Genomic DNA, 13,734 nt, shown 5'->3' on the forward strand with positions numbered 1-13,734 from the left:
TAGAATAGAGTAGAATAGAATACAGTAGAATAGAATACAGTAGAATAGAATACAGTAGAATAGAATACAGTAGAATAGAATACATTAGAATAGAATACAGTAGAATAGAATACAGTAGAATACAATACAGTAGAATAGAATACAGTAGAATAGAATACAGTAGAATACCATACAGTAGAATAGAATACAGTAGAATAGAATACAGTAGAATACCATACAGTAGAATAGAATACAGTAGAATAGAATACAGTAGAATACCATACAGTAGAATAGAATACAGTAGAATAGAATACAGTAGAATAGAATACAGTAGAATATAATACAATAGAATAGAATACAGTAGAATAGAATGCAGTAGAATATAATACAGTAGAATACAATACAGTAGAATAGAATACAGTAGAATAGAATACAATAGAATAGAATACAGTAGAATAGAATACAGTAGAATAGAATACAGTAGAATAGAATACAGTAGAATACAATACAGTAGAATAGAATACAGTAGAATACAATACAGTAGAATAGAATACAGTAGAATACAATACAGTAGAATAGAATACAGTAGAATACAATACAGTAGAATACAATACAGTAGAATAGAAATAGGGAGAGAGGGGGGAGAAAGGGAGGGAAGGGGGGGAGAAAGGGGGGGAGAGGGGGTAGAAAGGGAGGGAGAGAGAGAGAGGGAGAGAGAGGGGGAGAAATGGAGGGAGAGAGGGGAGAGAAAGGGAGGAGGGAGGTAGAGGGGGATGGGGGTAAGGAGGGAGGAGATAAGGGAGAGAGAGAGAGGGGAGAGAAAAGAGGGGAGGCAGAGAGAGGGGATGGGGAAAGGGGGGGAGAGGGGGTAGAAAGGGAGGGAGAGAGAGGGAGAGAGAGGGGGAGAAATGGAGGGAGAGAGAGGGGAGAGAAAGGGAGGGAGGGAGGTAGAGGGGGATGGGGGTAAGGGAGGGAGGGAGATAAGGGAGAGAGAGAGAGGGGAGAGAAAAGAGGGGAGGCAGAGAGAGAGGGGGATGGGGAAAGGGGGGGAGAGGGGGGAGAGAGGGGGGGTGAAAGGGAGAGAGAGGGGGAGAGAAGAGAGGGGAGGCCAGAGAGAGGGGATGGGGGAAAGGGGGGAGAGGGGGGAGAGAGGGGGGGAGAGAGGGGGGTGAAAGGGAGAGAGGGAGATAGATAGATGTTAAGAGGAGGAGAAATAGAGGACATGAAGTTAGAATAGAATACAGTAGAATACCATACAGTGAAAGGGAGAGAGGGAGATAGATAGATGTTAAGAGGAGGAGAAATAGAGGACATGAAGTTAGAATAGAATACAGTAGAATACCATACAGTGAAAGGGAGAGAGGGAGATAGATAGATGTTAAGAGGAGGAGAAATAGAGGACATGAAGTTAGAACTAGAATACAGCTAGATACCATACAGTGAAAGGGAGAGAGGGAGATAGATAGATGTTAAGAGGAGGAGAAATAGAGGACATGAAGTTAGAATAGAATACAGTAGAATACCATACAGTGAAAGGGAGAGAGGGAGATAGATAGATGTTAAGAGGAGGAGAAATAGAGGACATGAAGTTAGAATAGAATACAGTAGAATACCATACAGTGAAAGGGAGAGAGGGAGATAGATAGATGTTAAGAGGAGGAGAAATAGAGGACATGAAGTTAGAATAGAATACAGTAGAATACCATACAGTGAAAGGGAGAGAGGGAGATAGATAGATGTTAAGAGGAGGAGAAATAGAGGACATGCAGTTTTATTTATAGTAATTCCATCAGTTAACCTCTGCCAACTGTGCTGTCCTCCAACACACACACAGTACACCCTCTACAGGCTGACATCACTGTCGTAAAGGATTACCTACAGCACTATAGTCTATGGAGATACAGAAACAATGAAATACAGGGATTCACTTCTCTCTCTGTCTCTCTCTCTGTCTCTCTGCCTCTCTGTCTCTCTCTCTCTCTCTCTGCTTCTCTCTCTCTCTCGGTCTCTCTCTGTCTCTGTCTCTCTCTCTCTGTCCTCTCTCTCTGTCTCTCTCTCTGTCTCTGTCTCTCTCTGTCTCTCTCTCTCTCTGTCTCTCCTCTCTGTCTCTCTCTCTGCTCTCTCTCTTCTCTCTCTGTCTCTGCTTGTCTCTCCGTCTCTGTCTCTCTCTGTCTCTCCTCTCTCTGTCTCTCGCTCTGTCTCTCTGCCTCTCTGCTCTCTGCCTCTCTCTCTGTCTCTCTGTCTCTCTCTGTCTCTCTCTGTCTCTGTCTCTCCTGTCTATTGTCTGTCTCTGTCTCTTGTCTCTTGTCTCTCTCTGTCTCTCTCTCTGTCTCTGTCTCTTGTCTCTCTCTGTCTCTCTCTCTGTCTCTGTCTCTTGTCCTCTCTCTGTCTCTCCTCGCTGTCTCTGTCTCTTGTCTCTCTCTCTCTGTCTCTGTCTCTGTCTCTGTCTCTGTCTCTGTCTCTCTCTCTCCTCTCTCTCCTCTCTCTCTCCGCTCTCTTCTCCTCTGTTTGTCATGTTTCCAGACCACCAGAAGCTTGAGAGAGAGGCCAGGATTTGCCGTCTGCTGAAACATCCCAATATTGGTGAGAACAACAACCCTCGTCGACCCCTGGCAACATCTGCTCTGTTTTTATTAGCCTGTTGTGGAAAGGACCACAACAGGTGTGTGTGCAGCCCTGGTCAAATGTAGTGCATCACATAGAGAATATAATACCGTTTGGGACTTAGACAAGAACATTTCAATAATAGCAGTAATCCATCTCTATAGAACCTGTTGTCTTTTTCCTCTTGTCTTCTTCTCTTCTCCCCTCTATCCCTTCTCTCCCCCCTCTATCCCTTCTCTTCCCCCCTCTATCCCTTCTCTTCCCCCTCTATCCCCTCTATCCCTTCTCTTCCCCCCTCTATCCCCTCTCTTCCCCCTCTATCCCTTCTCTTCCCCCTCTATCCCTTCTCTTCCCCCATCTATCCCTTCTCTTCCCCCTCTATCCCTTCTCTTCCCCCTCTATCCCTTCTCTTCCCCCTCTATCCCTTCTCTTCCCCCATCTATCCCTTCACTTCCCCCTCTATCCCTTCTCTTCCCCCTCTAATCCCTTCTCTTCCCCCCTCTATCCCTTCTCTTCCCCATCTATCCCTTCTCTTCCCCCTCTATCCTCTCTTCCCCTCTATCCCTTCTCTTCCCCATCTATCCCTTCTCTTCCCCCTCTATCCCTTCTTTCCCCCCTCTATCCCTGTCTTCCCCCCACTATCCCTTCTCTTCCCCCTCTATCCCTTCTCTTCCCCCTCTATCCCTTCTCTTCCCCCTCTATTCCTTCTCTCCCCCCTCTATCCTTCTCTTCCCCCTCTCCCTTCTCTCCCCCTCTCTTCACCCCTCTATCCTTCTCTTCCCCCTCTATCCCTTCTCTTCCCCCTCTATCCCTTCTCTTCCCCCCTCTATCCCTTCTCTTCCCCCCTCTATCCCTTCTCTCCCCCCTCTATCCCTTCTCTTCCCCCCTCTATCCCTTCTCTTCCCCCCTCTATCCCTTCTCTTCCCCCCTCTATCCCTTCTCTTCCCCCCTCTATCCCTTCTCTTCCCCCATCTATCCCTTCTCTTCCCCCTCTATCCCTTCTCTTCCCCCTCTATCCCCTGTCTTCCCCCCTCTATCCCTTCTCTTCCCCTCTATCCCGTCTTCCCCCCTCTATCCTTCTCTCTCCCTCTATCCCTTCTCTTCCCCTCTATCCATTCTCTTCCCCCCTCTATCCCTCTCTTCTCCCTCTATCCCTTCTCTCCCCCCTCTATCCCTTCTCTTCCCCCTCTCCCTTCTCTTCCCCATCTATCCCTTCTCTCCCCCTCTATCCCTTCTCTTCCCCCCTCTATCCCCTGTCTTCCCCCCTCTATCCCTCTTCCCCCTATCCCTTCTCTTCCCCCCCTCTATCCCTTCTCTTCCCCCCTCTATCCCTTCTCTTCCCCCTCTATCCCTTCTCTTCCCCCTCTATCCCTTCTCTTCCCCTCTCTTCACCCTCTATCCCTTCTCTCCCCCCTCTATCCCTTCTCTTCCCCCTCTATCCCTTCTCTCCCCCCTCTATCCCTTCTCTCCCCCCTCTATCCCTTCTCTTCGCCCTCTATCCCCTTCTCCTCCTCCCCCTCTATCCCTTTCTCTCCCCCCTCTACCCTCCCCCCCCTCTATCCCTCTCTTCCCCCCTCTATCCCTTCTCTTTCCCCCCCTCTATCCCTTCTCTTCCCCCTCTATCCCTTCTCTTCCCCCCTCTATCCCTTCTCTTCCCCCCTCTATCCCTTCTCTCCCCCACTCGTATCCTTCTCTTCCCCCCTCTAATCCCTTCTCTTCCCCCTCTCTTCGCCCCTCTATCCCTTCTCTTCCCCCTCTATCCGTTCTCTTCCCCCCTCTATCCCTTCTCTTCCCCCCTCTATCCCTTCTCTTCCCCCCTCTATCCCTTCACTTCCCCCTCTATCCCTTCTCTTCCCTCCTCTATCCCTTCTTCTCTTCCCCTCTATCCCTTCTTTCCCCCCTCTATCCCTTCTCTTCCCCCCTCTAATCCCTTCTCTTCCCCTCTATCCCTTCTCTTCCCCCTCTATCCCTTCTCTTCCCCCCTCTATCCCTTCTCTCCCCCCTCTATCCCTTCTCTTCCCCTCTCTATCCCCTCTATCCCCCTCTATACCCCCTCTCTTCCCCCTCTATCCCTTCTTTCTCCCCCTCTCTGCCCCCTCTATCCCTTCTTTCCCCCCCGCTCTCTGCCCCCTCTATTGCCCCTCTCCTGCCCCCTTTATCCCCCTCTATCACCCCTCTCCTACCCCCTCTATCCCCTCTCTTCCCCCCTCTCTGCCCCCTCTATCCCCCTCTTCCCCCCTCTATCCCCTCTCTTCCTGTCTTCTCAGTGAGGCTTCATGACAGCATATCAGAGGAGGGCTTCCACTACCTACTGTTTGATCTGTGAGTACACCTCTACCTCTCATATCAGAGGAGGGCTTCCACTACCTACTGTTTGATCTGTGAGTACACCTCTACCTCTGATATCAGAGGAGGGCTTCCACTACCTACTGTTTAATCTGTGAGTACACCTCTACCTCTCATATCAGAGGAGGGCTTCCACTTCCTGCTGTTAGATCTGTGAGTACACCTCTCATATCAGAGGAGGGCTTCCACTTCCTGCTGTTTGATCTGTGAGTACACCTCTACCTCTCATATCAGAGGAGGGCTTCCACTACCTACTGTTTGATCTGTGAGTACACCTCTACCTCTGATATCAGAGGAGGGCTTCCACTACCTACTGTTTAATCTGTGAGTACACCTCTACCTCTCATATCAGAGGAGGGCTTCCACTACCTACTGTTTGATCTGTGAGTACACCTCTCATATCAGAGGAGGGCTTCCACTTCCTGCTGTTTGATCTGTGAGTACACCTCTCATATCAGAGGAGGGCTTCCACTTCCTGCTGTTTGATCTGTGAGTACACCTCTCATATCAGAGGAGGGCTTCCACTTCCTGCTGTTTGATCTGTGAGTACACCTCTACCTCTCATATCTATGTGTATCTCATCCCTCCATCTCTCAGTGAGTGTAGATCCAGGTACTGATCCAGGGATGACAGGTGCTGGTTTTGTCAGGAATAATAACTAGTGTTAAACCAACAGAACACAGACTAGATAGGTAACCACCTTGGTGTGTGTCTGTGTGTGTCTGTTTTTCTTTGTGTCTGTGTCTGTGTGTGTCTGTCTGTCTGTGTCTGTCTGTGTCTGTGTGTCTGTGTGTCGTCTGTGTGGCTGTGTGTCTGTGTGTGTCTGTGTCTGTATGTCTGTGTGGTCTGTGTGTCTGTCTGTCTGTGTGTGTGTCTGTGTGTCTGTCTGTGTGTCTGTCTGTGTGTCTGTCTGTGTGTCTGTTGTGTGGTCTGTGTGTCGTGTGTGTCTGTGTGTGTCTGTTTTTCTTTGTGTCTGTGTCTGTGTGTGTCTGTGTCTGTGTGTCTGTGTGTCTGTGTGTCTGTGTGTGTCTGTCTGTCTGTGTGTGTGTCTGTCTGTCTGTCTGTGTGTCTGTCTGTGTGTCTGTGTGTGTGTCTGTGTGTGTCTGTGTGTGTCTGTTTTTCTTTGTGTCCTGTGGTCTGTGTGTGTCTGGTGTCTGTTGTCTGTGTGTCTGTGTGTGTCTGTGTGTCCGTGTGTCCGTGTGTCTGTGTGTGTCTGTGTGTCCGTGTGTCTGTGTGTGTCTGTGTGTCTGTGTGTCTGTGTCTGTCTGTGTGTCTGTCTGTGTGTCTGTGTGTGTGTGTCTGTGTCTATGTCTGTGTGTGTCTGTGTGTCTGTCTGTGTGTGTGTGTGTGTGTCTGTGTGTCTGTGTGTCTGTCTGTGTGTGTGTGTGTCTGTCTGTGTGTGTGTCTGTGTGTCTGTGTGTGTGTCCGTGTGTCTGTCTGTGTGTCTGTGTGTCTGTGTGTCTGTGTCTGTCTGTGTGTCTGTCTGTGTGTCTGTGTGTGTGTGTCTGTGTCTGTGTCTGTGTGTGTCTGTGTGTCTGTCTGTGTGTGTGTGTGTGTGTTGTGGTCTGTGTGTCTGTGTGTCTGTCTGTGTGTGTGTCTGTCTGTGTGTGTGTCTGTGTGTCTGTGTGTGTGTCCGTGTGTCCTGTCTGTGTGGTCTGTGGTGTCTGTGTGTCTGTGTCTGTCTGTGGTGTCTGTCTGTGTGTCTGTGTGTGTGTGTCTGTGTCTGTGTCTGTGTGTGTCTGTGTGTCTGTCTGTGTGTGTGTGTGTGTGTCTGTGTGTCTGTGTGATCTGTCTGTGTGTGTGTGTGTCTGTCTGTGTGTGTGTCCTGTGTGTCTGTGTGTGTGTCCGTGTGTCTGTCTGTTGTGTCTGTGTGTCTGTGTGTCTGTCTGTGTGTCTGTGTGTGTGGTGTCTGGTGTCTGTGTCTGTGTGTGTCTGTGTGTCTGTCTGTGTGTGTGTGTGTCTGTCTGTGTGTGTGTCTGTGTGTCTGTGTGTGTGTCCGTGTGTCTGTCTGTGTGTCTGTGTGTCTGTGTGTCTGTGTGTGTGTCCGTGTGTCTGTGTGTGTCTGTGTGTCTGTGTGTGGTGTCTGTGTGTCTGTGTGTCTGTCTGTCGTGTGTGTGTCGTTGTGTCTGTGTGTTTTCAGGGTGACTGGAGGAGAGCTGTTTGAGGACATCGTAGCCAGGGAGTACTACAGTGAGGCTGACGCCAGGTAGGAACACACACACACACACACACACCACACACACACACACACACACACACACACACACACACACACACACACACACACACACACACACACACACACACACACACACATGCTATATCACTGTCTTCCAGTTCTTTCTCGCAGTCAGGTGTGTGTTATTTCATATGGCTGTATCTAAGGTGTGTGTGTGTGTGTGTGTGTGTGTGTGTGTGTGTGTGTGTGTGTGTGTGTGTGTGTGTGTGTGTGTGTGTGTGTGTTATCTAAGGTGTGTGTGTGTGTCATCTAAGGTGTGATATCTGTCTCTATAAAGTGATTTATAAATGTGATGTATGGACACTGCCCCTGTGATTAATCACAGAGGAGACACCAAAATAATAACAAGAATAATGCATCACGTTTCTATTGCACTTTTCATAAGAATCTCAGAGCACTTCAAAACAACCCGTCTAGCTATAGTTACATCAACCAGTACATCACCATAAATAGATCAACCAGTACATCATCATGAATAGTCCTAGCTATAGTTACATCAACCAGTACATCACCATAAATAGATCAACCAGTACATCACCATGAATAGATCAACCAGTACATCACCATGAATAGATCAACCAGTACATCACCATGAATAGATCAACCAGTACATCACCATGAATAGATCAACCAGTACATCACCATGAATAGATCAACCAGTACATCACCATGAATAGATCAACCAGTACATCACCATGAATAGATCAACAGGTACATCACCATGAATAGATCAACCAGTACATCATCATGAATAGATCAACCAGTACATCACCATGAATAGTCTAGCTATAGTTAGATCGACCAGTACATCATCATGAATAGTCTAGCTATAGTTACATCAACCAGTACATCACCATGAATAGTCTAGCTATAGTTACATCAACCAGTACATCACCATGAATAGTCTAGCTATAGTTACATCAACCAGTACATCACCATGAATAGTCTATCTATAGTTACATCAACCAGTACATCACCATGAATAGTCTAGCTATAGTTACATCAACCAGTACATCACCATGAATAGTCTAGCTATAGTTACATCAACCAGTACATCATCATGAATAGTCTAGCTATAGTTACATCAACCAGTACATCACCATGAATAGTCTAGCTATAGTTACATCAACCAGTACATCATCATGATTAGACGAACCAGTACATCATCATGAATAGTCTAGCTATAGTTAGATCATCCAGAACATCATCATGAATAGTCTATCTATAGTTACATCAACCAGTACATCACCATGAATAGTCTAGCTATAGTTACATCAACCAGTACATCATCATGAATAGTCTAGCTATAGTTACATCAACCAGTACATCACCATGAATAGTCTAGCTATAGTTACATCAACCAGTACATCATCATGATTAGATGAACCAGTACATCATCATGAATAGTCTAGCTATAGTTAGATCATCCAGAACATCATCATGAATAGTCTATCTATAGTTAGATCAACCAGTACATCACCATGAATAGATCGACCAGTATATCATCATGAATAGTCTAGCTATAGTTACATCAACCAGTACATCATCATGATTAGATGAACCAGTACACCATCATGAATAGTCTAGCTATAGTTAGATCAACCAGTACATCATCATGAATAGACCAACCAGTACATCATCATGAATATATCAACCGGTACATCATCATGAATAGTCTAGCTATAGTTAGATCAACCAGTACATCATCATGAATAGATGAACCAGTACATCATCATGAATAGTCTAGCTATAGTTAGACCAACCAGTACATCATCATGAATAGATGAACCAGTACATCATCATGAATAGTCTAGCTATAGGTAGACCAACCAGTACATCATCATGAATAGTCTATCTATAGTTAGACCAACCAGTACATCATCATGAATAGTCTAGCTATAGTTAGACCAACCAGTACATCATCATGAATAGTCTAGCTATAATTACATAAACCAGTGCATCACCATGAATAGATCAACCAGTACATCACCATGAATAGTCTAGCTATAATTACATAAACCAGTACATCACCATGAATAGATCAACCAGTACATCACCATGAATATATCAACCAGTACATCATCATGAATAGTCTAGCTGTAGTCAGACCAACCAGTGCATCATCATGAATAGTCTAGCTATAGTTAGACCAACCAGTACATCATCATGAATAGTCTAGCTTTAGTTAGATCAACCAGTACATCACCATGAATAGATCAACCAGTGCATTATCATGAATAGATCAACCAGTACATCATCATGAATAGTCTAGCTATAGTTAGATCAACCAATGCATTGTCATGAATACTCTAGCTATAGTTAGATCGACCACTACATCACAATGAATAGATCAACCAGTACATCACCATGAATAGTCTAGCTATAGTTACATCATGAATAGATCAACCAGTATATCATCATGAATACTCTAACTATAGTTAGATCAACCAGTACAGCAGCTTTGGGCACCGGAATGTTCACCACACACCGTTCAGAGTAGTAGCCAGTCGTCCTCACTCTGAGCCCTCTGCCTCAGCACTGCATTCCTCAACTGTATCTCCCATTCCTCTCACGCTTCAGGTGACTCCTCAATTGATGTTTTCAAAAGACCAGGAACAGGCAGCCAGGGTGAAACCAAAAAGCTGGTACAGTGTCTAGCTGCATCATTCAAACAAAAAACATTAGCCAGCTAGCTAGTGTCGTGTCGTGGCTTTCATTAATCTGGTGACTGTTATGTATCGAATCAACTAACTAGGTGTAATTGTTACTCGATTAAATTAATCATGAAACAATTAACTATTTCAAATTTGGGGCACCACGGGAAGAAGTTGTTTACCGAGTTGCCATCTCCCGGATTAAACTCTAGATGATTTATAATACGTATATCGATAACATTCATCTAATTAATCATTACCTCATCAGTGTCAGTCTCATAATTCTGAACGTTGTATACTCCTTGCATCTGCACAAACCCCAGCCTTAACTGATCATTCCGTACCACACAAATTGATTAATTATTTATTTATTTAATGACTAAATGATAACACAGGATACCCACACACACACACAAACACACGGTACAGGTTATTGATTAGAAACTTAATACGATGGAAACAGGTCCCTAGCGGACTGACACAATACGACACTTGTTACATAAGATGAAGAGGTAAAGAGAGGGAGAGAGAGAGAGAACACTTGGATACATTTGTAAAGTACGCTCACAGTAATCACAATACTTTTCCCCGAACTACCGCCCGTTTGGGAAAGAAGTAATGAATGTATTTACGTGTTGAATGTCTTCCTTGATCGTGTATCTCTGTTGGACCCAGTCCTTCGTGAAAAGGGTTTCGCTTTGTGAAAAGGGTTCCGCTTTTTGAAAAGGGTTCCGCTGGGCCTTAGTTCTCAAGTGTAAGGCTCTGATTGTCCACAAGAGGTCACAGTGTCCTTCTTTTTTCATTGTCCGTGTTTAATTTCACTTGTTCTGGAAGAGTGGTCCAGTGGAGCTAATCAGCCGTGTCGATGATCCCCAGTGGGATGATGAACGCAGTGTAGCCAGCGATGGTTTGAAGAGAGTACCCGGATGGTCATACTTCAATTCACTTTCTTAGGTACAGTACTTAGAACAGCTACTTAGCCGGAACATTGACTGTTAAGAGGCTACTTTGTCGTCTTCACCTCGTGTTGATTTTCAGGGTCGAAACCAATGGAGAACTAAGCTGCAGCTAGAGTCTTTCTGGTGTGGGTATGTTAATTCTCAACTCAGCCTTTATGCACTCTGGGGGAAAAAAGGGGGTGTTTCCGTTATGCTGATGCGCTCTCTGAGCTCCCTCAGGCGTGGCTACTTACTGGGCAAAGTATCATCAAAACTATGATCTCGTTAGGACACTAAAATCACATTCCTATATTAGCTAAAATATTCTCTTCATCCCTGGTATTTCCTATACAACGTAAAGGATGGAAACCTGACATACAGTCTGAAAACTCTTCATGATGCAATATATTTGTTTTAATCATTTTTATACCATTTTTAATGACATCACAAAATAAAATGTATTTCCCATATTTCTTCTCTTATCATACGCCTTCATTCGGATGCAAAAAATATTGTCCCAGTGTTCCCAGAGAGGGAGAGAGAGATAAGGGGGGAAGAGCGAGAGGGTGGAAGGGGAAGAGCGAGAGGGTGGAAGGGGGACGAGCGAGAGGTTGGAGGGGGACGAGCGAGAGGGTGGAAGGGGGAAGAGCGAGAGGGTGGAAGGGGACGAGCGAGAGGGTGGAAGGGGGACGGACGAGAGGGTGGAAGGGGGACGAGCGAGAGGGTGGAAGGGGGACGAGCGAGAGGGTGGAAGGGGAAGAGCGAGAGGGTGGAAGGGGGAAGAGCGAGAGGGTGGAAGGGGGAAGAGCGAGAGGGTGGAAGGGGGGAAGAGCGAGAGGGTGGAAGGGGGAAGAGCGAGAGGGTGGAAGGGGGACGAGCGAGAGGGTGGAAGGGAGACGAGCGAGAGGGTGGAAGGGAGAACGAGCGAGAGGGTGGAAGGGGGAAGAGCGAGAGGGTGGAAGGGGGACGAGCGAGAGGGTGGAAGGGAGACGAGCGAGAGGGTGGAAGGGAGACGAGCGAGAGGGTGGAAGGGGGACAAGCGAGAGGGTGGAAGGGGGAAGAGCGAGAGGGTGGAAGGGAGACGAGCGAGAGGGTGGAAGGGGGACGAGCGAGAGGTTGGAAGGGAGACGAGCGAGAGGGTGGAAGGGAGACGAGCGAGAGGGTGGAAGGGGGACGAGCGAGAGGGTGGAAGGGGGACGAGCGAGAGGGTGGAAGGGGGGAAGAGCGAGAGGGTGGAGGGGTAAGAGGGAAGGCATGATGGGGAGAGAGGAGGTACTGTATATAGTTCTAGAATGATTCATCTGTGTTGTCGGTGTTTCCCTGTTAGCTGGTGTTTGTTTAACTCTGTAATCTGTAGTGGGCTGTTACTTTCCTCTGATCAAACAGAGAGAGTATTGTTTAACTCTGTAATCTGTATATGGTATTTTCTGTGTTTTATTGTTGAACATTTGGTCAGTGTCTATCAAACACCGTTGTTTATATAATAAGATGTTTCTCCCCTGTCCATTTCTCTCTTCTCTCTTCTCTCTTCTCTCTCTCTCCTTTTTGTCTCTCCTCCTTCAGTCACTGTATACAGCAGATTGTAGAGAGTGTTCATCACTGCCATGTCAATGGTATCGTTCACAGGGACCTGAAGGTTTGTATGGTCAGACCATCACCATAATCATCACCACCATCTTCATCACCACCATCTTCATCATCATCATCATCATCATCATCATCATCATCATCACCATCACCACCATCACCACCATCATCATCACCACCATCTTCATCACCACCATCTTCATCACCACCATCATCATCACCACCATCTTCATCACCACCATCTTCATCACCACCATCTTCATCACCACCATCATCATCATCATCATCATCATCACCATCACCACCATCACCACCATCATCATCACCACCATCTTCATCACCACCATCATCATCATCATCACCATCACCACCATCACCACCATCATCATCACCATCATCATCACCACCATCTTCATCACCACCATCTTCATCATCACCATCATCACCACTATCATCATCACCATCATCACCATCATCACCACCATCTTCATCACCACCATCATCATCATCATCATCATCATCACCACCATCACCATCATCATCACCACCATCACCCCATGTTTTACATTGTACATCTGAAGGTGTGTGTGTGTGTGTGTGTCTGTCTGTGTGTTTGTGTGAGCGTTTCTTTGTCTGTGTGTGTGTCTGTATGTATTTATGCCAGTGTGTTGTTGTGTTAGTGTGTCCCTGTTCAACCGTTGTCTCTTTGTCTCTCTTTGTGTGTGTGTCTGTAGGATCAAGTTGCCCCTAGACACTGATCTCAGCTCAGTTTAGTCCTAGTGGTTACCACTATATGGCCAAGCTGCAAACTAGTTGCCCCTAGACACTGATCTCAGCTCAGTTTAGTCCTAGTGGTTGCCACTATATGGCCAAGCTGCAAACTCTAAATTGGCTATATCTTAAAATTGTATGAACATAGAATGTATATTTTAGTTATTTGGTCTTAATTTAAGTTAGGGGTAAGCATAAGGTTAGCATTGTTGTTAAGTGTAGATTTAAAAATCAGATTTTACTGATGATACTCCCCATCCCAGATCTGGGAGCTTCCGCCTGTAACATCAGTTCTGTTATACTCACAGACAATATTTTTACAGTTTTGGAAACTTTAGAGTGTTTTCAATCCTAAGCTGTCAATTATATGCATATTCTAGCATCTTGTCCTGACAAAATATCCCGTTTACTTTGGGTACGTTATTTTTCCAAAAATGAAAATACTGCCCCCTAGTCACAACAGGTTTTTAAGGAGATAAATTGTAGAAAATGACGAGGGGATCCCTGGTGGCACAGTGGTTAAGGGAGCTGTACTGCAGCGCCAGCTGTGCCACCAGAGACTCTGGGTTTGCGCCCAGGCTTTGTCGTAACCGGCTGCGACCGGGAGGTCCGTGGG

The 13,734-nt window shown here is 46.2% G+C and overlaps 1 protein-coding gene across 1 annotated transcript in view; it reads left to right on the forward strand.

Moving 5' to 3' along the window:
- Nucleotides 1-2,465: 2,465 nt before the first annotated feature.
- LOC116352972 (calcium/calmodulin-dependent protein kinase type II delta 2 chain) overlaps nt 2,466-13,734 on the forward strand; it is a gene marked incomplete in the record, with an annotated part of 70,112 nt that continues 58,843 nt past the window's right edge. The window contains 4 exon segments of the mRNA XM_031820613.1: nt 2,466-2,562; nt 4,851-4,905; nt 7,070-7,135; nt 12,324-12,396. Coding sequence (XP_031676473.1) covers nt 2,493-2,562; nt 4,851-4,905; nt 7,070-7,135; nt 12,324-12,396 — 264 coding nt within the window.

The sequence above is a fragment of the Oncorhynchus kisutch genome, unplaced genomic scaffold (genome assembly GCF_002021735.2).
Source record: "Oncorhynchus kisutch isolate 150728-3 unplaced genomic scaffold, Okis_V2 scaffold3549, whole genome shotgun sequence".
NCBI classification, from domain to species: domain Eukaryota; kingdom Metazoa; phylum Chordata; class Actinopteri; order Salmoniformes; family Salmonidae; genus Oncorhynchus; species Oncorhynchus kisutch.